Raw genomic sequence first — 27791 nt, 5'->3', positions numbered from 1 at the left:
TTATATAGTTTTCATGTGTTGCAAAAGGGCATTTAATAAGAGAGACTGTGTCCAACGCGGTAGTAAACACAGCTGTGTCACCCGATAACGGATGGGCTGCAGATCCGGCCGTCTTGTAATCATTGTCATATTGTTTGCTGTTTTGATTTCTTTTACAAAAGCTTATTCATCTTAAGGTTTAGGTCAAAATAATTTTGCAGATATGTTCATTTTGTAAAAAGTGGTTATATATTGTTAAATAAACAGGTTGTGTGAAAAGAAAGTTATATTGGTGGGTCCTCCCTTCCAAGTTTTCCTTAATTACAGTAAGTACTACGTATCACAGACTTTTATATCTCTTGTGTTTCATTTCGCGCAAAAATCTAACGGTGCTGCAGCGACTCTGGTCACTCGCTGAAAGGCATTCAGTTGTTACTACACGGCATGTCATCCGCGAGTGCTTATTTCGCTGCGTAGAAATACCTTCCATTCCAGAATTAAACTACTTTTTATTATATCTGTAGAATACTGTATTGGCCTATAGATAAATAACAGTTTCTATTGAGTTTACAGCAAGAGTCAATTTTAATATTCGCATGTTTGCTTCAACGGAGTTACGTTGGCAACAGGAACAATCACGCGTCATCTGTGATTCAAACCGCGGTATTTGTGTTTAAATCTGTACTGAGTACTGCGATCGCTGTTCCGAAGCCGGTTGAAATCAGTTGTTGCGACGCTTTGTAAAACTTCCGAAGTACTAGAAGAAGTATTTTTCTCCAAGGTGTTTTCTTAAATACTTTTATTCACTATGTATGAAATATTCTCAGACCGTGAAACACAAGATCTGCAGAGAAGCAATCACCAGAGGCGCAGTATAGATGTGAAAGGTAGTTCTGTGCAATCCTTTCATTTAATATAGCTTATAGTTCCCACAGCAATACAGTACGTACATGAGCACATAACACGTTTATTGCGCTGCGCGTATCGTTGGCAGGCATCTTTTGAAGACTTGATTTATTCTGTCAAGTAGCCCTACCGTATGGAGCGTTGCGTTGTTGGTTGGGAAATACCGTGAGCGGTTTTGTGTTTAGTTGTAGTAGTAGTAGTTGTTGTTGTTTTCACCCGTAGATATCATTTACAAGGATGGTATACTTGTCTTGGTATCACACAATTTAAGAACAGCGGAATGAAGTAATTCACATCTACAAACTTAAAGGTCCAGTTTGACGAGGATGGGACAGGTATTCGGCCGTCTCCTTGCAGCAGTAACCATCTCGACATTTTCCTGAAGTAATTTAGGGAAACTATGGAAAACCTAAATCAGGATGGCTGGGTGAAGATTGGAGCTTTAAATAGTGATAAAAGCCTCATGTTACAATGTTCATTCATTTCTCACTCACTGCCATGGCGCCTACTATACACTTTTTTTTTCACATTGCTGCACACTATAAGCTGAAATCCGAATCATTTTGTGTACCACAGCTTCCCATTTGCTAGTCTGAAAAAGTGATTCAGTATCGCTCAACTCTGAGTGAGATGTTGAGTTCAGGAAGAGGATAAGATGTTAGTAGTGTACACTGCAAAGCTTTGGAAGTATGTTTTTACTGAAAATGAAATAAAATGTAATGTGAAATGTTAGATATTTTCTTGTCATCACCATTATTATTATTTATGTTACATTTTCCCCCAAACCCCTATTCTTTACTTATCAATCCTTCGATGTATACAGTGTCTTACTTAAGTTACTTAACTGCCCTTTTAAATAAGTTTGTTTTAACAATTTCTTTGATCTTCCTTGGCAGTTTATTGTACAATAATGTTATTCTTTGGCAGAAAATACCATTTTGAGTTTTATATTTCTTCTTTCTTGGTGCGTGTAAGTTCGTTTTAGATCATGTTCAGTAGTCATCAACAGGGCCTTTTGTTCAGTAATTATCAATGTTACTTTTGATGTGGACAACTATAGGTAAATGGACTCTCATGGTGCTGTTAAATTTGCCAGTGTTTTGAACAGATCTTTATAGTATGCTTGATGACTATTTTTGTTTATTATTCTTATGGCCCTTTTCTGTAAATTGTGTTCATATTTAATGCATTTGTTCCCCAGTAAAGGATGCTATAGCTAAAAATTGAGTGTGCCTATGAGTAATATGTAGTTAAGAGACACTGGCTGTTACATACTGATGACAGGACTCTAAGGGCATAGCGTGCTGATGACATCCTGTTTGCAAGTATCATCATGTGTTTGCATGACTTCAACTGAGAACCAATCTCCATTTTTAAAAATTTTGCATTTGTCACTGTCTACACAGGTGCCATCTGCATTTAAGTGTCATTTTCCCTCTCCAAACAGAAATCCATGGCATTTGTTTTCTTTATGTTCAGTTTCACTTTATTGTATATTAACAAATTGAAAACTTCTTTGCATAATTTATTTGCAAACTAAACTCAGTGATTGACATTGCTGTCATCAGCAAAACTGACTACTTGGGAAGTCATTGATGTATATCAGGAACAGTATTAGTCCTAATAGGCTAACTGAGGAACTCCTATATTAATGTATGTTGATTCTGAGAAATGTTCTAGCATTTAGTAGTAGCAGATCAGATAACTTAGAATGCACCACAAAAAGCTATTATTATAGGTACTCTTCCATAAAATAATTTTAACCTAATTGTCTTTCATTACTGCTCAAAGATGTTACATTAATACATACCAACATAGTGTAACCAGCTACCGTTGCAAAAAATGCAGGATAGGTTGGAAGGTGACAGTTTGGTTTGAAGTTGGCTAAGCCAGTGAATGTGAATATAAAGTCATAGATATCATGATGTACTGATCTAAATAGTGTAGCCATAGGTCCAGATAAGACTAAAAAGTGATAATTAGATTGTGAGTTGACGAAGCAGAGTCAAATGCTTGAGAGTTAATCTGTTGAATTGATGTGATAGTTTAGTTCGCAGTTTAAAATAGCCTACATATAACATGTACTTAAGTAGTTATTCCTGTAAAATATGGGAAATGAACAAGGAAACTGCTGAAGGCATGTGATTTGAAACATTGCCCTATCATGATTGTGTTTTGAATCTCTTTGGTACTATTGCAGTTTTCTGAGGCTCACAAAGAACCCTGACTATTTTGTGGTGGTTTCTTTCTTTGTTATTTGTTTCATGGTGACTGACATAATTCAGGAATGAAGAAATGGCCTTCATTATCTTTCACTTAACCTGTTTTAACTCTTTCCAGTCTAGCTTATACTTGTTGACCTAAATGGGAATGAAATGTCACCCAAATATATCCTCTTATTGGGAGTGGTTTAACAAGCAATATAGTGAAACAGGTGGATGGGGAAAAAATGTGAACGTACGAAGAAATTACTCACATTACCAGCATGACCTATGTCAGATCCATGGATTTCTCAAGGAATAAAGGTACCTTGTAAGACAAAATGGAAACTGTATCTGTCGATCAGAAACAGCTCTGATGTTGATGCTGTAGCTCATTTTAAGAACCACTGTGAAATATTGTAGACAGTAATACAGATGCAGACATTAATGCAAATGCATTATGAGAAAAAGGTGGCCATGTCACTTAACAAAATAAAGACAATAAGACTGTTGTAGTTGGCTAGCTTTCGGAGCCAGTGGCCCCTTCTTCAGGCAGATGGGTCAAAGAGGAAGGATGAGGGGTGAATGAAAAGGACTGGAGAGGTCTAGGACAAGGGGTAGATTTGAGGAAAGGCACTCAAACCATGGATCAAGGGAGACTTACCTTACGGGATGAGAAGGAAAGACTTCCTTCTCATCCCATCTGCTAAGTCTCCTCCGACTTGCAGTTCTGGGTGACTTTCCCGAAGTCTACCCCTTTTCCTAGACGTCTCCAATCCTTTTCCTTCCCCTTCTGCCTGAAGGAGGAGACACAAGCTCCAAAAGCTTGCCAATTACAACTGTCTTTTATGTCTCACCGCTTGGTGAGTAGATTTTTTATCTACCCTATTTGGCAACATATTAATTTATTTGTGTTATACTTTCTGACATGTTGCACACCCACAAGAATCATCCCATTTTTGAGCCTGTGGAACATTTCCCAAATGATTTAAATATGCATTCTTGAAAATGGTGCAAAAGGAAATATACAATTGGCTAGAGTGTGGATACTATAACCTGGTAGTTGTAAGTGTAAACAAGTAAATAAACGAAAAATCAGACTGTCCGAGAGGGTGGGAAGTGGTGTCCAGAGGAATAAGCCCCCCCCCCCCTCCACCCCCCCCCCCCCAACACACACAGGGCTGAATGCATGTTCTGTGCTACAAACAAAAGCAGAATTGAGTTAATAATGCTCGTAGGTAATGCTGATCCTTTCTGCTGTTGTGAGGGTCATACCCCAAGCCCGTCCTGGACCAGGATTAATATCTTCTCATAGCAGAATGAAATAAGAAAAAAATAAGCAATGCTCAACATGGAGCAAAGCAGAGTACACAAAGCATTTGGTAATGGTGAAAACCCAGTTGGCTACTGTGTCAGGCAGTCCATAAATATGTAGTTCTGGTTCAACCTCCTGACAAGTATCTGCGTAATACCATTTATAGGTGGTAGGCCTACTGAAAAATCCAGGGTGAAATGTAAACAGTATGATGAGCAAAAATAACTAGTTGTATAGCGGTTGTATATTCCAGCTTCTGTTGGTATCATGTGGTTCCTCCAATGAGTAAAGCTGTTAGCAGAGAGGTGTTTTCTTTCTTTTTTCCCCATAAATAGGATTTCAAGTTGACTGGGCAGCACATCTCACATCAAAGCAATGTCGACTGTTCTGCATGCCCCTTTATGGTATGTAGTCATGTGCTTTTCTGACATCAATGTGAGCACAATGAATTTCTTCACTTCTTCAGTCTTTCAAATCTTTCTTATTTGAACACTCCCCCCATAGCAATACATTACCTTTTTCTGAAAGCCATATTGTGCATTGTGAAAACAGTGGATCACTGTAAAGAAATATAAAATAGTAATTTCCCTTTTTTACTGGTCAGCAGCTCTGTATCAGTGTGGATAATGCTCACAATAAAAGAGAACCTAGTAAAGCTGGTGAAACATTTGTGATAAGTTATTGTGGTATTTTTTGACTGTCTAGTGGCAATAAGATATCATAGGAATGAGATGTACATCTCCAATTTGTATTACGAAAGGCAGATAGAAATGTTAGTTTTGCTGTGAGGTTTGTGGGAAAGTATGATGCATCCATAAAGAAAACTACATTTAAGATGTTGGGGTCATTGCTCTGCCATGCATCTCATGATGGTTTGCAAGTACAGCTGTAGAATTTGATTATTCTGCATATCAAAATAAGGTAAAATCAAAAATTAAAGATTTTTTTTTTTTTACTTTTAGAGTTATTGATTTTTAAAGTGACCAAAATTTGAGACGTTTGTTGAAACCTTAAAATATCTCCAAAACTATTTGACTTACAGATCTGAAATATGTCTGCTTGTGTCTGTATATGTGTGGATGGATATGTGTGTGTGTGTGTGTGTGTGTGTGTGTGTGTGTGTGTGTGTGTGTGTGTGTGTGTGTGTGTGTGTGTGCGCGCGCGCGCGCGAGTGTATAGCCGTCCTTTTTTCCCCCTAAGGTAAGTCTTTCCGCTCCCGGGACTGGAATGACTCCTTACCCTCTCCCTTAAAACCCACATCCTTTCGTCTTTCCCTCTCCTTCCCTCTTTCCTGATGAGGCAACAGTTTGTTGCGAAAGCTTGAATTTTGTGTGTGTGTTTGTGTTCGTTTGTGTGTCTGTCGACCTGCCAGCACTTTCATTTGGTAAGTCACATCATCTTTGTTTTTAGGTATATTTTTCCTTCGTGGAATGTTTCCTTCTATTATAACCATATATATATTCCTCAAATCCTGCCCTGAAATGAGATCCATCCTTCATGAAATCCTCCCCACTCCACCTAGAGTGTCTTGACACTTCTTCTGAAAAGTTGGAGCATTCAAAGGGTGGAAAATTTAATTTGTATCTACAAACTATTTCGTGAGAAAAACAACAGTTAGTCAAAGTATGTAGTAACTTATGAGCTCATAACCAGAGATGTAAATTTGTCCTAAATTAACACCTTGTGAACTGAGAAGATATGTCACTGTTTGCCTGGAAAGAAGAATTTCTTTTCTGTCGAGGAAGATAATTACACGGTTCATAAACAAAAATCATGTGTTGGGAAACCTTAATGAGATGTCAACCATCCCAGACTGAAAATAGCATTACTCATATTTTGCCAGTTAAGACTCAAGAATTGCATTCTCATTGCTGCAACTGGTACCCATAGTGTGTGTGTCTGTAGTATTAATGAAAATGTGAGACTTGTGTTGGAACTTCCTGGATTGAAAGAGTTGACCTGATGCTGACTATCAACATGTACAAACACTGTCTAGCTCAGATCATTTGTAATCCTGCACAGCCAAGGTGTTTATCTGTCAACATGTGAGCACTGTCCAAATATACATTCTTTCATGACATGTGTATGAGAGTTGTTTGACAAAAATGGAATTGAGTAACAAACTGTGGAAATCTACACTGACCAACTCTCCAAAGACATGTATCTTCTGTGGCAGGCTTCTAGGAAAACATTGTCAAAAATTTTAAAAATAGTCCCTTCTAAGAAAACTGAAAGCTCCTGTTGCAGGTCTCCATAGCCACCCAACAGTTTGAATTTCTGCAATATCTGAGAGAGAGAGAGAGAGAGAGAGAGAGAGAGAGAGAGAGAGAGAGAGAGAGAGAGATGACAGTGATGACAGTGAATATATTGTTATATGCATTCATCAGTTTGTTGCTTATAATAAACAAGACACTGTGAGTGTTTGTCTTTTCCAATGTCATTTGGTTAATTGTACAATATCTCATTTCCATAGAACATCCAAGCACGTTACTTCTCAGATGGTGCTGCAGCCCAGTATAAATACTACAAGAATTTTGCAAACATATCTTTTCATCAGGGTGATTTCAGTTTCTGTGCAGAGTGGGATTTCACTGCCACATCAAGTGGCAAAGGACCATGTTATGGTATTGGGATACCATCAGGAGACTTGCTTTGCGCGCCAGTGTGCAGTGTATATACAATTATCAGATGATGACACCCTACAGTTGTGTGTGTGCTGTTCCTAGAACATTTCAGTGTGTCACTTTAATTATAAAATTAACAGTGAGTCTGATGAAAGAGCATCTCTCCTTCTTGAGTGGTTAACACAGGTTTGCACAGTTGCAGGTACCCACAAGCTACACTGTGTTGTTCCCACTGGCCAAACAAAATCCAGTTGAAGAGTTCCCCATAGATCAGAAAGGAGTGTCGAACACAGATTCAACAAGACTCGTACCTCAGTGATACCACTCGATACGTTGCCTGCATGTATGAAGTTTGCTGCTGGCTTGAATGTTTTTTGAATGTTAATAAAGATAACAGTGTGGTTACAATTAGCTTCTACATCCTCACAGCCCTTCACCTTTATTTTCGTACCACAAGAAACCTGACATCTTTACTCTGTACAAGAAAGACATTCTTACAAGGTTGACTGAGAAAAGCAACAGGCCAAATTTCATTCCACCAAAATTTGCACAAAAAGTGTCATATCTAGCTACCCAGTATTGAAGCATGGTAAGTCCTGATGATACATTTGTCATTGCATTTGTTTGTATAAATATGAACCCTTTTTTCCATGGATTCCACGCCTGCTTGGCTAGAATGGTTATATATTGTTTTGCATCAATGTAGGTTGGAGGACGTAGTCTGTTACCTTGCATATTGCACATGCTTGTTGACCTGTTCACATTGCTACCTTACTGTGCATTGCTAGCACAATATATTTTTAAAAGTTAACATGTTTTTCAGTGCTCTGTCATTTTATTGCAGTTCAGTTACACCAGTGTTAAATTAGTACGGATAGAGTGCTTCACAGTTAACATGCAAAAGAAAATGCTAACATTAAATTTAAATATTTAATTCTAATAATGCAATAAGTTGGCATGAAATGGAAAAATAGCAATGACTTGACAGCCTTATATGGCTTTTGTCATTTAATTTTCTGTTAAAAGTTAGTGGTAAGTCAGAAGCCCTGCAGGCTATGTGCTGCATGCTGTGCTTACCAGTAAAGTAAAACTTATTTTAATATGTTCACACCTGAATAACATCATGTAATTTGGCACACACATTAAAAATGTATAAGTAACATACAATTTTTTCAAAACAAAAAAAATTGTGTTTGTAATTTTAAGAATTTACAAAAGTTGGTTTTGGAAAATACAGAGTTTTATGAATATAGTAAAGTAGCACATATTTTTAAAGCCTATGAGAAACTGAACAAAATCGTACAGCTTTTGAGATACAATTATTTTGAGGTTTCAGAATGTGACCAAAATCCCAAAACTTTAAAAATTCAAAAATGAATGGTCCAAAACAAGTTTAATTTGGCATTTTTTATGCTGACAACTGCTAGTATCAATACCAACATTCAGAGTTTGTATCAAGTAGGCTAAGTAGAGGCTACTTGCAGACATTTAACAAATTCAGATGCACTCTGCAAGGATAGGAAAGTTGAATAAAAATCTGGAGGAAAGAGTAAGCTCTGTACTCATAGAATTGTTAGGTAAATGTAGAGAACCAGTATTCAAGGAAAACTATACAACAATTCTGCTGTTTCACTCGTATAACTTGTTTAGGCACCCTGAAAATTAAGATAAGGGCACTTGCTGGGCCTTATAGACAATTTCCACTTGCTTCATATTTGAATTGAATAATGCATAAAGTGGCTTATATTTGGATGAAGTACCAATGGACTGTGGTTTTGTTGCCTCCATAATTTCCTTTTATGTGGGTTTTTTCTGTGCTGTACAGTATACATCATTTCTTTGTGTTGGTTGAAGACCACTGTTTAACATTTTATTTTTATCTTCTTTATTTTCCAGGAGGGTGCATTCTAAAATCTAAAGGTAGTGATGTCCTCAAAAAGAAAAATGTTTTTGCTAATCTCAGTAATATTATGAGACAAAAAAATGAAGCTGAACCACTGATAGATGATGATCATCAAATTTCAAACCTGTCTGCTTGTGACAAGAAAAGCAAAAATGTAGAAAATGACAATGACAATGGCAAGGATAGGCACCAGAGATTGTATGAAAAAATGATAGCTGAGAAAAATATCTTTCCTGGTGCATCTTGTGAAGTTCCTAATTATCTTCTAGATGCCCCATACTTGTACAGTGAAAATATCCTCTTCGATGAAAGCAGTAATTCCACTTTCGGCGAAAATTCCAGAATTGAGGAAGATGTTTTCTTTGGAACATATTATTCCATTTCAGAAGACGAGAGAGAATTAATTAGCACAACTAACTGGGATATGGATACATCTGAAACTATGTCTGGATATTGTTCTGAAGAGGGAAGTTGCGATACAAGTTATGGTAAGAATTATTCTCTTCTTTTGTATATGTAAATTTTTTGAACATAAATCTTAACTTTTAAAGTTTTAGGATAGTTGACATAAAATGTGTGCCAATCTTAATGCTCAGGTAGATTGTGAACTTAAGCTTCCATACCATTCTTAGCCATTTCTGTACTTTTTGTGATGCAAACTCCCTTTCAAGAAGAAGAGACAAACTTTTATCATAAAAAAACTGCAATGTTTCCATTATTCTTACTTTATAACATTTTACAGATGACCGATGGCTTGAGAAACCTCTCTGGAAGACTAGTGAAGGATTTCACCAGATTGTTGAAGTGCCAGAAACATCAAAATGTGAAACACTGACGAAATTGGAAGACATGGAGTTTACCAGTTTTTTTACTGAGATCCCGAGTTCTGTAAAAACAACTTTAGGTACTGTATTTGTACTGATTTTATTCATTACCTTATTTGTGCTCTTTGGATCATTTCTGCACAAGGAAATACTACTTGGCACACGACACTGTGTGGGTTGATTCTCCAGTCTTACCGTCTACCACAATACTTCTACAGTTGGACTAACATCATTAATTGCCAAGACACCAGTACCATGAATGATAGGAAGAAGGGGGTTCGGAAGTTTGGTAAACTGATTCTATATATCTTCCTTTGCACACTAAAATTCTCCTGATCATCTGTATTTTGAATTTCACCTGTTTCACTTTCTTCCGGACACTTGAGGAATGAAAGGTGTTGCTGTACTTAAAAAGATCCCCCCAGAAAGCCTGTATATTGGATGTGAATTTAGGCTTTTTATTAATAGCATCATCAGGCGTCCTATTGGCCATATGGTATGCCAGGGCATGTAACTGCGACATTTGAGCACATGAAAGGGATGTGTCTTCTAACAATGTAACACCTTCCTAAAGTGCAAGGAACAAGCAACGGCACGCAGTGCTGGCGGTACTCATCTCCCCAATGGTTTTTGCAGTTATGTTTACTGGCCCGTCCATTCATGCCCCCACAGCTGCTGGTATAATTCCATCATGCTGCCCTCCTCCAACTTGCTGTGGTCACTTAGTTCATACAAGAGGTGGTCCTTTCACAAATCTTTTACCTACAGTACTCTTTGCTCTATTACAGTGAACAAATGCTGCAAACGCACAATAAGTTACAAACAAGAAATTTATAAATGGACGTACCACCACCACCTGCCCCCCCCCCTCCCCCCTTCCCCCCACCACACACACACACACACACACACACACACACACACCCTGCGGGTCCGGGGATTAGAATAGGCCCGAGGTATTCCTGCCTGTCGTAAGAGGCGACTAAAAGGAGTCCATCCCCCTCACGGGGGTAGTTAGCGCCTGCGTCCGGAGACGGACGGTTTCACGACCTATAATCGTGGTCTTTTTGGTTTTAAACTTCTCGTTTCTTCCTTCCTTTTGTTGGTCCCTTTCTTTGCTCTTCTCCACCTCACTGTCTTCCTTACTCTTTCCCTTGACTTCTCCTTGCCTTCTCATTGCCTTTTTCTCCTTGCCTTCTCATTGCCTTTTTCTCCTTGCCTTCTCATTGCCTTTTTCTCCTTGCCTTCTCATTGCCTTTTTCTCCTTGCCTTCTCATTGCCTTTTTCTCCTTTCCTTCTCATTGCCTTTTTCTCCTTTCCTTCTCATTGCCTTTTTCTCCTTTCCTTCTCATTGCCTTTTTCTCCTTTCCTTCTCATTGCCTTTTTCTCCTTGCCTTCTCATTGCCTTTTTCTCCTTGCCTTCTCATTGCCTTTTTCTCCTTGCCTTCTCATTGCCTTTTTCTCCTTGCCTTCTCATTGCCTTCTTCTCATTGCCTTCTTCTCCTTGCCTTCTCTGGTCTCCGCCTCGGCGTTTGAGACAGTCTGTCCTCTTTCCCCCTCTCTCTCTTCTTTTTCATCTTCTTCCTTCCTCCCTGTGCGTGTCTGAAGGCCGACCCACGCGTTCGCACGCGTAGCCGGTGACGGGGTAACGCGTAAGTCCCCGCCCTGGGTAGACATGTAAGGCACGCGCGTACCCCCTGGTAAAGGCCAGGCCCGGGGAGGGGTGATTGCCTGAGCTGATACCTTCTGACCATGCCGATTGGTCCCTCCGTCTGTTTCTCGGGAGGTGTGACCTGAGGTGTAAACATTCACCTAAGGCGGGAGTGCCCTCTGAGAGGGTCCCCACAAGGAAGGAGCGCGCCATCGGAGACGCTGGCAATCATGGGGGATTCCTCCGCAATGGATTCTACTCCATCGCTTTCGACTTCGACCCAAAAATGGAAACGTGACCAGCCAACAGTGACAAAAGTACTACCGCCTGCCCCACAGTTCCTCGTAGTTTCTCGCACTGAGGACGGAAAGGATTTTTCCTCTGTCAACCCTTTTGTTATTCAGAAGGGCGTTGATGCCATAGCTGGATCTGTCAAATCTTGTACCAGGTTGCGTAACGGCACCTTATTACTAGAAACTGAGAGTGCCTTTCAGGCACAAAAACTGCTTCGGGCCACCCTCCTGTACACGTTCCCTGTCCGGGTGGAGGCCCACCGTACTTTAAATTCGTCTCGTGGTGTAGTGTATACTAGCTCCCTCGACGGATTGACTGACGAGGAGCTTCAATCTTTCCTCGCTGAGCAGGGCGTGACGGCTGTCCATCGGGTCATGAAAAAGGTCAACAACGACCTTGTACCGACCCGGACACTCTTCTTGACCTTCGATAGTGTTAAGCTGCCATCGCGCATCAAGGCGGGCTACGAGGTTATTTCTGTTCGCCCCTATGTCCCGACACCTACGCGCTGCTACCAGTGTCAGCGTTTCAATCACACTCGACAGTCTTGTTCCAATGCGGCTAAATGTGTCACTTGTGGCAGGGATGCCCATGAGGGTGACTGTCCACCTCCGTCTCCTCGCTGTGTGAACTGTCAAGGTGACCATGCCGCATCCTCCCGCGACTGTCCTGTCTATAAGGACGAACGTTGCATCCAAGAAATTCGTGTCAAAGAGAAAGTGTCCACCTCGGCTGCTCGCAAGCTATTGGCTAGTAGGAAGCCCACGCTGCTCCCAGCGGGGAAATATAGTACTGTCCTCGCCTCTCCTCGGTCTACCCGGGAGGTCGCAACCCAGACATGCGATCTGACCTTCAGCACCACGGTCGTCCGTTCGGCCAGTGCTAAGATCGCGCGGTCGACGTCTCCTCTTCCTCCCATCACACCACAGACACCAGCCACTTCCTCAGCTTCTGCTAAGTCGAAGACCCCGAAGTCAGATGCACGGTCCTTCAAGAAGGAACCATCCCGTGCAGACTTCCTCCGTCCCTCGACCTCCCAGCCTTCGACCGGTACTTCCACCAAACGTCCTTCCAAAAAGGCGCATAGGAAGCACAGTTCTCCTTCTCCGCCACGGCGCATCTCTTCTCCTGCGCCACCCAGCGGTTGCCGCCCCAGGCCGTCATCCGTTTCGCCTGGCCACACCGCCGGTAGCCGTACATCTGGCCGTTCACCGGCGGAGGAAGCTCCCCCTCCCGGCCATCCTCCCGAGATGGCCGATGACCCTATAGACCCCATGGACGATGACTGTCCGCCTACTGATAGCGGCGGCAGTGCTCGCTCGAAGCCAGGCCCTAAGCGGCCTTCGAGGTGACCCCTTCTCTCATCTTCCTTCTCTTACGATGGCACTTATTCACTGGAATATTCGCAGCATTCGCTCCAACCGAGAGGACTTGAAGTTGCTGCTCCGCTTGCATCGTCTGCTCGTCGTAGCCCTCCAGGAAACGAAGCTACGCCCATGCGATCACATTGCCTTGGCACACTACACCTCTGTGCGTTTTGACCTACCCCCTATGGTAGGAATCCCAGCTCATGGAGGGGTTATGTTGCTGGTCCGGAATGATATTTACTACGATCCCATCACATTGCACACCGGCCTGCAGGCAGTCGCCATCCGCATTACTCTCCCCACTTTTACGTTTTCCTTTTGTACCGTTTACACTCCCTCGTCATCTGCCGTTACCAGGGCAGACATGATGCAACTTATTGCTCAGCTACCTGCACCGTTTTTGTTAACTGGAGACTTCAATGCCCACCATCCCCTTTGGGGTTCTCCAGCCTCCTGCCCGAGGGGCTCCTTGTTAGCAGACCTTTTCAACCAGCTCAATCTTGTCTGCCTTAATACTGGCGCCCCTACTTTTCTTTCGGACACATCTCATACCTATTCCCATTTAGACCTCTCTATATGTACTCCCCAACTTGCACGCCGGTTTGAGTGGTATGCACTTGCTGATACATATTCGAGCGACCACTTCCCGTGTGTTATCCATCTCCTGCAGCATACTCCCTCTCCGTGCTCCTCTAGTTGGACCATCTCCAAGGCAGACTGGGGGCTCTTTTCTTCCAGGGCGACCTTTCAGGATCAAACCTTCACAAGCTGCGATCGTCAGGTCGCACACCTCACGGAAGTCATTCTCGCTGCTGCTGAATATTCCATCCCTCACCCTACTTCTTCTCCACGTCGCGTACCGGTCCCCTGGTGGACCGCAGCATGTAGAGACGCTTTACGTGCTCGTCGACGTGCTTTACGCACCTTTAAACGCCACCCTACAGTGGCGAATTGTATTAATTATAAACGATTACGTGCTCAGTGTCGTCGTATTATTAACGAAAGCAAGAAAGCCAGCTGGGCTGCTTTCACAAGCACCTTCAACAGTTTTACCCCTTCTTCTGTTGTCTGGGGTAGCCTGCGCCGGCTATCAGGCACTAAGGTCCACTCCCCAGTTTCTGGCTTGAAGGTCGCGAATGAAGTCCTTGTGGCCCCTGAGGCTGTCTCCAATGCCTTCGGCCGCTTTTTCGCCGAGGTTTCGAGCTCCGCTCATTACCACCCTGCCTTCCTCCCCCGCAAACAGGCAGAGGAGGCTAGGCCACCTGACTTTTGCTCCTCGAATTGTGAAAGTTACAATGCCCCATTCACCATGCGGGAACTCGAAACTGCACTTGGCCGATCACGGTCCTCCGCTCCAGGGCCTGATTCTATTCATGTTCAGATGCTGAAGAACCTTTCTCCTGCGGGTAAAGGTTTTCTTCTTCGTACATACAATCGCATCTGGATTGAGGGACATGTTCCCGCATGCTGGCGCGAGTCTATTGTTGTCCCGATTCCTAAGCCGGGGAAGGACAAGCACTTGCCTTCCAGTTATCGACCTATCTCACTTACCAGCTGTGTCTGTAAAGTGATGGAGCGAATGGTTAACTCTCGATTGGTTTGGCTGCTTGAGTCTCGACGCCTACTTACCAATGTCCAATGTGGATTTCGTAGGCGCCGCTCTGCTGTTGACCATCTGGTAACCTTGTCGACCTTCATTATGAATAACTTCTTGCGGAAGCGCCCGACCGCGGCTGTGTTCTTTGATTTGGAGAAGGCTTACGACACCTGTTGGAGGGCGGGCATTCTCCGCACCATGCATACATGGGGCCTTCGCGGTCGCCTCCCTCTCTTTATTCGTTCCTTTTTAATGGATCGACAGTTCAGGGTACGTGTGGGTTCTGTCCTGTCCGACACCTTTCGCCAGGAGAATGGGGTGCCACAGGGCTCAGTTTTGAGCGTCGCTCTGTTCGCCATCGCGATCAATCCAATAATGGATTGCCTCCCAGCTGATGTATCAGGCTCCCTTTTTGTGGACGATTTTACCATCTATTGCAGCGCGCAGCGTACACGTGTCCTGGAGCGCTGTCTTCAGCGTTCTCTTGACCGTCTTTACTCCTGGAGTGTCGCCAATGGCTTCCGTTTTTCTGCCGAGAAGACGGTCTGTATTAACTTCTGGCGCTACAAAGAGTTTCTCCCACCGTCCTTACGACTTGGTCCCGTTGCTCTCCCAATCGTGGAGACAACCAAATTTTTAGGTCTTACCTTTGACAGGAAACTTAGCTGGTCTCCACATGTGTCATATTTGGCCGCCCGTTGTACCCGTTCTTTAAATGTCCTCCGTGTTCTCAGTGGTATGTCGTGGGGTGCGGATCGAACCGTCCTACTTCGTCTATATCGGTCGATCGTCCGCTCCAAGCTGGATTATGGGAGCTTCGTATACTCCTCTGCACGGCCATCCATCTTACGCCGCCTCAACTCCATACAACATCGGGGTTTACGACTTGCGATCGGAGCATTTTATACCAGTCCCGTAGAGAGTCTTCATGCTGACGCTGGCGAATTGCCACTCACTTACCGGCGCGATATACTGCTTTGTCGGTATGCCTGTCGGCTACTGTCAATGCCCGACCATCCGTCTTATCGTTCCTTTTTTGACGACTCTCTTGACCGTCAATACGGGTTGTATGTCTCTGCCCTGCTACCCCCTGGAGTTCGCTTTCGTCGCCTCCTTCAACACCTTAATTTTTCACTCCCTGCAACCTTTCGAGTGGGCGAGAGCCACACGCCACCTTGGCTCCAGGCTCAGGTCTGCGTTCACCTTGACCTCAGCTCGCTCCCAAAAGAGGTCACCCCCAGTTCGGTCTACCACTCCCGTTTTTTGGAACTTCGTTCGAAGTTCATCAACATGACTTTCATTTATACAGATGGCTCTAAGACCAATGACGGGGTCGGGTGCTCCTTTATAGTCGGGGCACAAAGTTTCCAATACCGGCTCCATGATCATTGTTCGGTCTTCACAGCTGAGCTCTTTGCCCTCTACCAGGCTGTTCTTTACATCTGCCGCCACCGACATTCTGCTTATGTCATCTGCTCAGATTCCCTGAGCGCCATCCAGAGCCTCAGTGATCCGTACCCGGTTCACCCTTTCGTACACCGGATCCAACGCTCTCTTCAGCGGCTGGTGGACGTCGGTCCGCCGGTTAGCTTTATGTGGGTTCCTGGCCATGTCGGTATCCCTGGGAACGAAGCTGCAGATGCCGCGGCCAAGGCTGCGGTCCTCCAGCCTCGGACAGCTTCTTGTTGTGTCCCTTCGTCCGATTTTAGCAGGGTCATTTGTCGGCGCGTTGTGTCGCTGTGGCATGCCGATTGGGCTGCACTTACCGACAACAAGCTTCGGGCCTTAAAACCTCTTCCCGTGGCTTGGACGTCCTCCTCACGCCCTTCTCGGCGGGAGGAGGTCGTTTTAGCAAGGTTAAGGATTGGACACTGCCGGTTCAGCCATCGCCATCTGCTGACGGCTGCGCCGGCGCCGTTCTGCCCATGTGGGCACTTGCTGACAGTTAGACACATTTTAATGTCCTGTCCCGATCTTAACCAACTGCGCCTCGATCTTAACCTGCCTAATACTTTCGATGCCGTTTTAGCGGATGACCCACGAGCAGCTGCTCGTGTTCTTTGTTTTATCAATTTGACAAACCTCGCTAAGGACATTTGATGTTGTTTTTTAATCCTATGCCTGTCAGTTTCTTTTAGCGTGTTTTCCCTTTTAGTTGTTGTCCACTTGTGCCTCGCGGTGCATTTTTAGAGTAGTCAGGGCGCTAATGACCATTGAAGTTGTGCGCCCTAAAAAAAAAAAAAAAAAAAAAAAAAAAAAAAAAAACACACACACACAAATACTTCCCTACTGTGGTACTTCAGCAACATAACTCCATATAAAAATAAGTTAATTAGCCATAAATCTTTAACGTAGAATTGATAATGGCAATCATGGAAATTTTTAATCCAATCAGAAATCTCATAGGTAATTACAAATAAAATTATTTTAAATTTAAAGGCCTGGAAATTGACTAAATTTTTAAACAATTGACAACCAGTTTTCAATTTGAGAGCAGTGCATTGACTAAAATCTTCAATGCAACTGATAATTGCAATAACAAATTTTAAAATTCAGAAAGCAAGTAAATTGTCAGAAACTGTTAAAGCACAATTGAAAATTTAACTAAGGTACTGCTCAAAGTGTTCAGGCACAGAGTTAGTGATCTGGTCAGACCAAGATACAAACTTACAGACATGACATTAATGTAATAATCTTTAACGAAAACGTAGTAGCAGCAGCTGTTGCTCGTGAAGGCAGTGTACCGGGCTAAAGTGAACCTTCATATCCAGCATGCAACAACAGAGAAGACACAGTAAGCTTAAGTGTTATGATAAAGCAATGATATACACCGAAATTTTCGCACTGTGCCGCACAAAAAAATGGCACCTAAATAGTGAAATGATTTAGAATTAGCAGATGCAAAAAAAGTAATAGTGCATAGCTTAATACTGAATCAAATAAAGGGCACAATAGCTGGCCTAACTACCATGAGACATACAATCAGCAAACAGAACAGAACCTTATGTGTGTAACCTGAATTTTTACTTTTCTTTGGAGAACTGAAACCCGAGTGATACCAAAGCCGACATTGCATCCTAAACAATGTTCTAGACCAGTCTATGCAGTAGCACTTAAACTCATCTGTTTTAACAGTCAAAGTTGCAGCTGGAGGCAATGTTGTCATTGCAGGAAACAGAAAAATCTGGCAGCAGCTCAATGATTACAGATCAGCAAAACGGCCATTACGATCATGGCTCTCAGCTTGATACAGTGACCACCCCATGTGCCACATCCTGCCCTGTCCAGACATGGATCACTGTGGTTTGCAGTGTATTTCATTGTTCATGGCAACAACAGCACTGACCCTGCACTCACCCTCCCTGACTTGGGCCACGCTAGTCTAAGGAAGATCATGTCCGAAGTCCCAGCCAGCCGCCACGTATCGGCCACACGTGCTCTCTGTCAAGTCAGCAGCTATCAGAACCTCCCCACTCCGGGCTTGCACACAGCTTAAGAAAAGCCTCCATATCGCCGCACACACCCTCTCACAATAGCAGACTGTGTAAAGTATCTCAGCGATGCTGATTCTCGATAAATCAAAATGGAACATATCAAACATGACAGACCTGTATTCTACTTCATTCATTTGAACAAGACACAGGCAACTCGTGTACTTTTAACAGCAATAGAAACAAAACTATTTTGAGAATGAAGTAGTCAGTTGGCCAAAGTTAACACGCAAGATGCCCAGAGACTATAAAATTAAATTTTGTTTTCACCATCTCCTTGTGGTCAATCTGACAGTGTGTATATGCTCTGGGTCAACCAGGAAATCCGGGATAAACTTGGGAATTTTTTTATTTGGGAGAAAACCAGTAAAAACCCAGGGGTTTTCTAGAATTCCAAGAATTTTTCATTGTTTTAGTCTTCTGTTAAATTTGTGTGATTTTTGACTGGTAAGAAGTTATAAGCAACAAAATGTGTCAAAGGCTTTAGGACGACTATGGAATACTTCATAACAGCAAACTGCTTCGATGAGCGTGACGTCACAAACGTTTACGTTAAGTCATTGTGAGTAGTTGCCAGCGGGCTCATGCACATGCACAGTTGAGTTGCATACGAGCAGTGCCTTCTCCTACTTCTGGTTGCTTTCAGTGTGGCTGCAGTAATAGCAAGATTAGTCATGCTACACAAAAAAAAAATTCCTGGCGCACCCAAGCTGCCAGATACGCACAATGCAAAGAACAGTCCGGGTTTTACTGGGGAAGAGCATAGTGACCCATGTTTATGTATAGTGATTTTGCTGTTCCTGATGTCCTATTTCCTCTTCGTTTACAGTTCACATGACAAAAAAATAGGATTTCTGTGGCCAGGAACTATCAGGTAAATGAAAATAAGTGCACATAATTACGAAAGGCAGTTATTAGTTTGTTTTCCAGTTTTCTGATTTTATTTTATTTCCACCTTTTTGGCTGTAGAGCATTAATTGCCTTGCACAACAATGAAGTTATTTTTCTCGGTTTGCAAAATAAATATAGCTTTTATTAGTCTTTTCTGCAGATGCAGTCGATTGATAAGAAACGATGTGTTTCATTCCACACAAATGGTTAGTTTCAACTGTTCACTGAATTTCAAGTGCACATTTTCATCTTCTAACACCGTATTATGCCATAATAAAGAATCAAACATGGGACAATACAGAACTGGTATTCCAAGAAAATTTTGCATCCCAAAAAGCACACTGAAAAGCTTAATATCAAGTTGAGGCCTACTTCATTGTGAATCTGGACTGATGAACGTGTCCTTTCATCCGAATTATGCATTTAAGTATGGTTTACGAAATTCTTATGCTCTTGGAGTATCCTCTGATGTCCTAATTCTTTTATGACGTTATGTAAGATCTCTTAATGCTATATGTGTGTGAACGTACGGGCTTCCTGTGTCGTCATAGCTGCCTATGCACAGTAACGCTTGTTTGCTGGCACTATCTGGTAGCTGCTGAAACGAACCCAAGTCGGAGGTCACAGGAAGATATTGCAAATGGCTCTTCGAAAAACATTACTTCCAAAGGAAATTTTCTTTTACACAAGATGAACTATGTTACATGTGAGAATATGCAATGAATTCCTTAAATCACAGAGTGTTTAACTCTCATTTAAAACTTAAAAGACCAGCCCAGAAGGCCAGACATTAACATCATCATTTCAGATTTTTTTGCCGCATTTGTGTGATGTATCTTAAAGTGCAAGACCCGCTAAAAAGACCAATGTTATCTGTGAAAGCTTAACTTTTATTGTAGTTTATTAATTTCAAAGACCAGTATTATATGTGAAAGCATAACTATTTTGTAGCTACACTTTTGTACGTTAATTTAAACCATTAACTTTTCCTATTTGTGTGTTCACTTAAATCTGTACTCGATGTTAACAAATTTCTCTTCTTCAGAAACGCTTTCCTTGCCATAGCCAATCTACATTTTATATCCTCTCTAATTCGATCATCATCAGTTATTTTGCTCTCCAAATAGCAAAACTCATCTACTACTTTAAGTGTCTCATTTCCTGAGCCAATTCCCTCAGCAGCACCTGATTTAATTCGACTACATTCCATTACCCTCATTTTGCTTTTGTTGTTGGTCATCTTATATCCTTTCAAGACAATGTCCATTCCATTCAACTGCTCTTCCAGGTCCTTTGTTGTCTCTGACAGAATTACAATGTCATCAGCAAACCTCAAAGTTTTAATTTTGTCTCCATGGATTTTAGTTCCTACTCCAAATTTTTATTTAGTTTCTGTTACTGCTTGCTCAATATACAGATTGAATAACATTGGGGATAGACTACAACCCTGTCTCACTCCCTCTCGAACCACTGCTTCCCTTTCATGCCCCTCGGTTCTTACAACTGCCATCTGTTTTCTGTACAAATTGTAAATAGCTTTTGTTTTCTGTATTTGACCCCTGCCACGTTCAGAATTTGAAAGAGAATATTTCAGTCAACATTCTCAAAAGCTTTCTCTAAGTCTATAAATGCTAGAAATGTAGGTTTGCCTTTCCTTAATCAATTTTCTAAGACAAGTCGTAGGGTCAGTATTGCCTTATGGGTTCCACCATTTCTACGGAATCCAAACTGATATTCCCCAAAGTCAGCTTCTACCAGTTTTTCTGTAAAGAATTTGTGTTGTTATTGTGCAGCCGTGACTTATTAAACTATTAGTTTGGTAATTTTCACACCTGTCAACACATGCTTTCTTTGGGACTGGAATTATTACATCCTTCCTGAAGTCTGGATATTTCACCTGTCTCATACATCTTGCTCACCAGACGGTATAGTTTTGTCAGGGCTGGCTCTCCCAAGGCTACCAGTAGTTCTAATGGAATGTTGTCTACTCTCGGGGCCTCATTTCGACTCGACTCTGTCAAACTCGTCACGCAGTATCATATCTCCCACTTCGTCTACGTCCTCTTCCCTTTCCATAATATTGCCCTCCAGTACATCAGCCTTGTATAGACCTTCAGTATACTCCTTCCACCTTTATGCTTTCCCTTCTTTGCTTAGAACTGGTTTTACATCTCAGCTCATGGTATTCATACAAGTGGTTCTCTTTTCTCCAAAGATCGCTTTAATTCTCCTGTAGGCAGTATCTACCGTACCCCCTAGTGATATATACCTCTACATCTTTGCATTTGTCCTCTAGCCATTTTGCACTTCCTGCCAATCTCAATTTTAAGACGTTTGTATTCCTTTTTGCCTGCTTCATTTACTGCATTTTTGTATTTTCTCCTTTCATCAATTAAATTCAATATCTCTCTTGCTACCCAAGTATTTCGACTATCCCTCATCTTTTTTCCTACTGGAGCCTATGCTGCCTTCATTATTTCATCTCTCAAAGCTACCCATTCTTCTTCTTCTACTGTATTTCTTTCCCCCATTCTTGACTAAACAGTTAAAATGCAGTCCGAGGGGCTTTTACCTAAGCGCAGCCATTAATAACGGATACTGTAATACAGCCCCAGATGGGTGGCACATCTGGCTCTTAGCATTGCTCAAACTCCCGCTCTACTCTCCAAAAGATGGCTGCCCTATACACCCTTGAAAAGGCTGCTGAACTCAAAACAATGTTTGGCAAAAAAAAGTAGGAATATTCTAAAACTAACCACAAAAATATAGAAATTTTCCGGGCAATAACAATTTAAAGTCCAGTTTTTTGATCTGCCACTGTTTCTCACAAATAATGTTCTTGTGGCATGATTTTGCTTTTCTTGGATTTTTAATACCAAACAAAAACAAATAAAAATACATACTTAATTACTCATCTGCCTCTTTAAACTTTAGAATGCTGCCGCTAATTTCATCTCTTTCAGTTTATTTATTACCAAAACCACAGTTTTTTCTCAGTCAAATCCCATATTACGATCTCTCATTAAAAAATGGTACATACTCTGGCTAAATTGGCTATGATTGCTCGATGCAGCTCTACTAGCCACATCCATAAATACTTTATTTACATTAATCGGCCAAAGCATTGCCAAAATATTAGCTTTTGAACTTTCATAAATTTACAAAATTACAAAAAGACAACAAAAAACTTTTAACTGTTATATATTTTTGTGGCACGTCTAGGTAATTTAGCTTTACGTATTTTTCTGCCCATGAGTGCCAACTCGCATCTCCGTGTCACTCTTAGTTCTGTTTTTATCAATTTTTCTCTGACATAAATACCTCCAAGCATGCAAACATGGCCATACGCTCCCCTGCCAAGCTTCTGCACTGGTTTTTCCAAGGTCGTGTTATCGCTAGCTGCTCGCCGCAGCCCCGTAGCAGCCGCCAGCCAGGTGCTCTGTGGTGGAAAACTGCCGCCCTAATCTCCTGCCACAGCTTGTATGTTCAGTCACTCCCACTTGCTACTCCATAAACGCAGTGCATGGGTTGCAAGTAGCACTAAACCAAATCTGCGCCCTCAGAAACTAAATAACACACAAAGGTAATCTCAACATATGATAGCAGAAAAATTGAAATGAACAAGTCCCTATATTATCTTATGCGGCAGCACTTTATACCCTAACTTAACTAAACTTACACTAAATACATTTATTCATCAGTATTTCCATGATGCTGATATGACTGGCCAAAGGTTGAAAGTAATGAAACATTAACAAATTGAAGGTGGATCAGCAATTTTTCTTAAAATCCTCTAAATATTGTCCTTTTTTCAATCTTTTTATTTCAGTGCACTACATTTCTTAGTAGAAATTATGCAGCACATACAGTAAGCACTTCACCTTTTGTTGTCTTCTGTGTTGTGCCTCTGACCTGCATCAGTGCTGCAGCTCAGACCTCAGGTTCTGTTTCTCAAGTTCTCCTGCCAGTCAGCTAGCCTGATGCAGCTAGGAACAAACAAAACTCACTTGATCAATTTCCTATCAGCAAAGGTGTGTGGGTACCAGAAACTGGTCGGATGTAAACCCTCCCTCTCTGCTACCCAGACTTGACACAGTAAAGCCAACTTTCAGTGCGAAACCTGACACAAACATGCAGATGGTAGTGTTACCAAGAAAAACATGCTCTCTACAGACTTTTTTTGATCGCAACAATTTGTTCCTTTAAAGAACAGAAACGGCCCAGATCATTGCAATTGTACAACATTGAGACAAGGTTTCTCTAGCCAAAGTGAAACTAAGAAAACATGTGACCAGAATAGTATTCAAATTGATTATATGATAGGTTCCCTGGTAGGTTCCAGTAACAACCCTGTCTCTAGTTTTAAGCCAAACAATAATCTAACTGCTGCTCAGTGACCAATGACAATTACAGCACTGCAAACTGAATAAAATCAAATATATAAAATATCCCATGGCACAACATAATCCACAAATCAGCCTATTTTCCCCTGAAATAAGTAATCCGAAACATATAAACAAAAATAAAATCAAATTATATATACCATTGAATTCCATATTCTCATCAGTCAGTTGCATGCTGAACTATCTCCACCCCTATAAACAAAAAAAATATTGTCACCAAATCACAATAACCACTCATTAAAAATCGAATCGATATTCATATCGTTATAAACACTAAGAAAAATGCCACTCAATGTCCCTGTCTCACACTCACATCCTATCATGTACATACAAGTGCTGTACAGTGACTACATCTGTTGTAGCCTATATGACTAGTCATTATGAGAGAATTAGCTGTGTCAACCAGCTGTTCCACAACTTCAAGTACCACTATACTTTTGCCAAGAGAAACATGGAAAAACACTAGGCCATCCAGAAAATTCTTAAAATTAAACACACATGTAAACTGTATTCAGCAAGGAGTCCATTGAAAAAAACCTTAGCTAACATACACATGATAAATTATCCTCAGCTTATACGCACCATTAAGTAAACACATATTCTTACTATATAAAAAAAAGAAGAAAAGAAAAAGATTCAACCCCATCACAGCAGCTGTTCGTACAGTCGCAGCTCAGTTACATTCCTGAGTCCCAATGATTTACGTGACTTAGGATACTCCAACCTCTAAGCGCTTGGGTGAGGGCAGCTTACCACAACAAATGGGCCATGGTATGATTCAAAAAGCTTTTTGATCTCTCCATCTAAATCCTTTGGCTTTCCTTGTCTTTACTAATAGTAAGTCACCCACCTTGTACTTTGTAGGCTTGTATCTTAAATCGTGCCTATGTTTCCTCTGTAAGCCCCTTTTGCCAGTTGTCCAGTAATTAGCTTCTGTCTCTTGTTCATAAATAGATGTGCCTGGTGGAAAGTTCACTGCCTCAGCTATAAGGCTGGCTGCCTTTTTATTCCACATTACTTCATGAGATGTGAACCCAGTGGCACTGTTTTTCACACTGTTCATGGTGTCCTCAAACGTGGCCACAGTTCTGCCCAGATGGTACGCCTGTGGCTGTAGTGTGCCCTGCACAATCGTCCAAGCTCTTGTATATACTTCTCAGCTAGATTTCCTGTTGGGTGGTAAACTTGTGTTTCACACCTCTCTGGTCCATGAAGTTCTCCCATGCCTTGAAGGTGAATTGGGACCCATTTTCAGAGAGCACTGTTTTCGGCTTACCAATTTCATTGTGGTAGGACTCCAGTTTTTTAATCACAGTCCCACTAGTGTCCTTGTACATCCCATACATCTTTACGTGTTAGAAGAATACATCAACTGTTGGCAGAATGTACTTTTGCCCACCCCTACTACGAGGTGCATTCAAGTTCTAAGGCCTCCGATTTTTTTTCTCCGGGCTGGAAAGAGATAGAAACATGCGCATTGTTTTAAAATGAGGCCGCGTTCATTGTCAATATGTCCCAGAGATGGAATTTTACCGCCAGCGGCGAGAATGAGAACTGTTTTAAATACTTAAAATGGCGACGTTTTCCTTACTTGAACAGCGTGCAATCATTCGTTTTCTGATTTTGCGTGGTGTGAAACCAATTGAAAGTCATCGACAGTTGCAGGAGACGTGGTGATGGAGTTATGGATGTGTCGAAAGTGCGTTCGTGGGTGCGACAGTTTAATGAAGGCAGAACATCATGTGACAACAAACCGAAAAAACCTTGGGCTCGCACAAGCCGGTCTGACGACATGATCGAGAAAGTGGAGAGAATTGTTTTGGGGGATCGCTGAATGACTGTTGAACAGATCGCCTCCAGAGTTGGCATTTCTGTGGGTTCTGTGCACACAATCCTGCATGACAACCTGAAAATGCGAAAAGTGTCATCCAGGTGGGTGCCACGAATGCCGACGGACGACCACATGGCTGCCCGTGTGGCATGTTGCCAAGCAATGTTGACGCGCAACGGCAGCATGAATGGGACTTTCTTTTCGTCAGTTGTGACAATGGATGAGACGTGGATGCCATTTTTCAATCCAGAAACAAAGCGCCAGTCAGCTCAATGGAAGCACACAGATTCACCGCCACCAAAAAAATTTCGGGTAACCACCAGTGCTGAAAAAATGATGGTGTCCATGTTCTGGGACAATGAGGGTGTAATCCATACCCATTGCGTTCCAAAGGGCACTACGGTAATAGGTGCATCCTACGAAAATGTTTTGAAGAACAAATTCCTTCCTGCACTGCAACAAAAACGTCCGGGAAGGGCTGCCCGTGTGCTGTTTCGCCAAGACAACGCACCCGCACATCGAGCTAACGTTACGCAACAGTTTCTTCGTGATAACAACTTTGAAGTGATTCCTCATACTCCCTACTCACCTGACCTGCCTCCTAGTGACTTTTGCCTTTTTCCAACAATGAAAGACACTCTCCGTGGCTGCACATTCACCAGCCATGCTGCTATTGCCTCAGCAATTTTCCAGTGGTCAAAACAGACTCCTAAAAAAGCCTTCGCCGCTGCCATGGAATCATGGCATCAGCGTTGTGAAAAATGTGTGTGTCTGCAGGGCGATTACGTCAAGAAGTAACGCCAGTTTCATAGATTTCAGGTGAGTAGTTAATTAGAAAAAAAATCGGAGGCCTTAGAACTTGAATGCACCTCGTAGTTGGTAACAGATCAAACCGACCAATTGCTACGTTCTCTTTAGCATTTTTGGCCAAGATGTTTTGCATCTCCCCTTGACTGGTAATGGTGCTGTGTTTTTTTACTCGCCTGCACCTGTCACAAGCAACTAGATGCTTTCTCACCTCACAGTCCATGTTATTAAACACCCAACAGTCTTGTAGTACTCCTATCCATTTTTGTGCCCATGGTTCAGATGCTCATAATTAATTAGTGACTGTACATGTTCCTGAGGCCAGCTCAGTCACTACTACTATTTGCTTTAATTCTTTCTGTGGTACAACACCCCTTTAATTATCTTGTAAAATATCTCCAACTTCTCATGTCCCTTTGTACACAGTCTAGTCTTAACTAGCTTCAAAATTGTAAATGCATTCTGTATTCCCCCTTATGTCCTTGCATGTGCTCCTAATCTGTTTTTCTCCTTCCACATCCCCTATATACATCATCTTAAATTCTGTACTCTCTTCCTCCTCTTCACTGTTCCCCTCACTTCCAATTGGCAAGCATTAGAAAGTATCAATCACCACATTTTCAGTGCCTCTAACATACTCTATCTGGTACTGGAACCTTTGTAAGAACATTGCCCACCTAGTGAGCCTCTTATTCAACAGGCTACAATTCTGCAAATAACTAAGTGCCTTGTGGTCCGTCATTACAGTGGTCTCGTGCCCTTCCAAGTATGTCCGGAACTTCATGAACTCCCACACCACTGCCAACAATTCTTTTTCAAATATGCCATAGGCCCATTCGTGCTTAGTCAGCATCTTACTTACACCACCAGCCACATGGTCTGCGGCAGAAAACTGCCACTCTAATCCCCTCTATTAGCTTGTACGCTCACGTAGCGTACATGCTGCTGCACATCAAAGATATTTCCAAAACACTTCTCCCCCCTCCTCCCTCCCTCCCTCCCTCCGCCCCCCCCCCCCCCCCCCCCCCCCCCTGCTGAGTTTCGCTTTCAAAGTGCCGGAAAGTTCTCGCTGGTGTATAACCTTTACCATTCAAAGTATTTATGTTTTTACAGCTTCGAGAGAAAGTGCATAGTTGCTTAACATTGAAAAATGTATTTTTACATGTGAAAAGTATGTTTTTAACTGGGAGATCCAGGAAAAATTCTGGAATTATTTTTTTCTTGTCTGTGTATACACCCTGTCTGAGAAATTTACACTTCACACTCACATGCAATAAGAAAACATAAACTAGTCTTGTATTGTAAGCATAAAAATTAATAATTACTGCAAGAAAACATAAAATTATGTTATTTTGAGTTGCAGTGGAACATCTGTTTCCTAAAATGTATGAGAAATAATCTTTTTGAGTAAATTATTGGTGCTTCTTTACAACAGTTTGCTGTCTTTGTACTACCACACTATGGTGCACTTAAAGACATCCTTTTGTTTTTCAGATGTACCAGATGTTCTGTTTGGTAGTGATTGTGAAAACGATGGCCCAAAAATTCCTGTACCAGATCTGGAATGGTGACATTTTGTAAATATGTTCATAGTGTATTATTCACAGTGTGTTGCTGTGGTATTTAATGTGCAATTTTTGAAATTCATTTAAAGTGGATCATTTATTGTAAATGACAGATGTTCTATTTTCAGATTATATTTAAAATAAA

At 41.9% G+C, this 27791-nt stretch overlaps 1 protein-coding gene across 1 annotated transcript; it reads left to right on the top strand.

Moving 5' to 3' along the window:
• The first annotated feature begins 440 nt into the window (after nucleotides 1-440).
• On the top strand, nucleotides 441-27791 carry LOC126150058 (uncharacterized). Its single transcript, XM_049915850.1, has 4 exons — nucleotides 441-866; nucleotides 8922-9416; nucleotides 9671-9832; nucleotides 27576-27791. The coding sequence occupies exons 1-4, from the start codon at nucleotides 788-790 to the stop codon at nucleotides 27650-27652; spliced, it is 813 nt and encodes a 270-aa protein (XP_049771807.1). The 5' UTR covers nucleotides 441-787; the 3' UTR covers nucleotides 27653-27791.

Source organism: Schistocerca cancellata, chromosome 2 (genome assembly GCF_023864275.1).
Source record: "Schistocerca cancellata isolate TAMUIC-IGC-003103 chromosome 2, iqSchCanc2.1, whole genome shotgun sequence".
NCBI classification, from domain to species: Eukaryota; Metazoa; Arthropoda; class Insecta; order Orthoptera; family Acrididae; genus Schistocerca; species Schistocerca cancellata.
The sequence above is the reverse complement of the archived record's forward strand: the minus strand, read 5'-3'. Positions and strand labels throughout refer to the sequence as shown.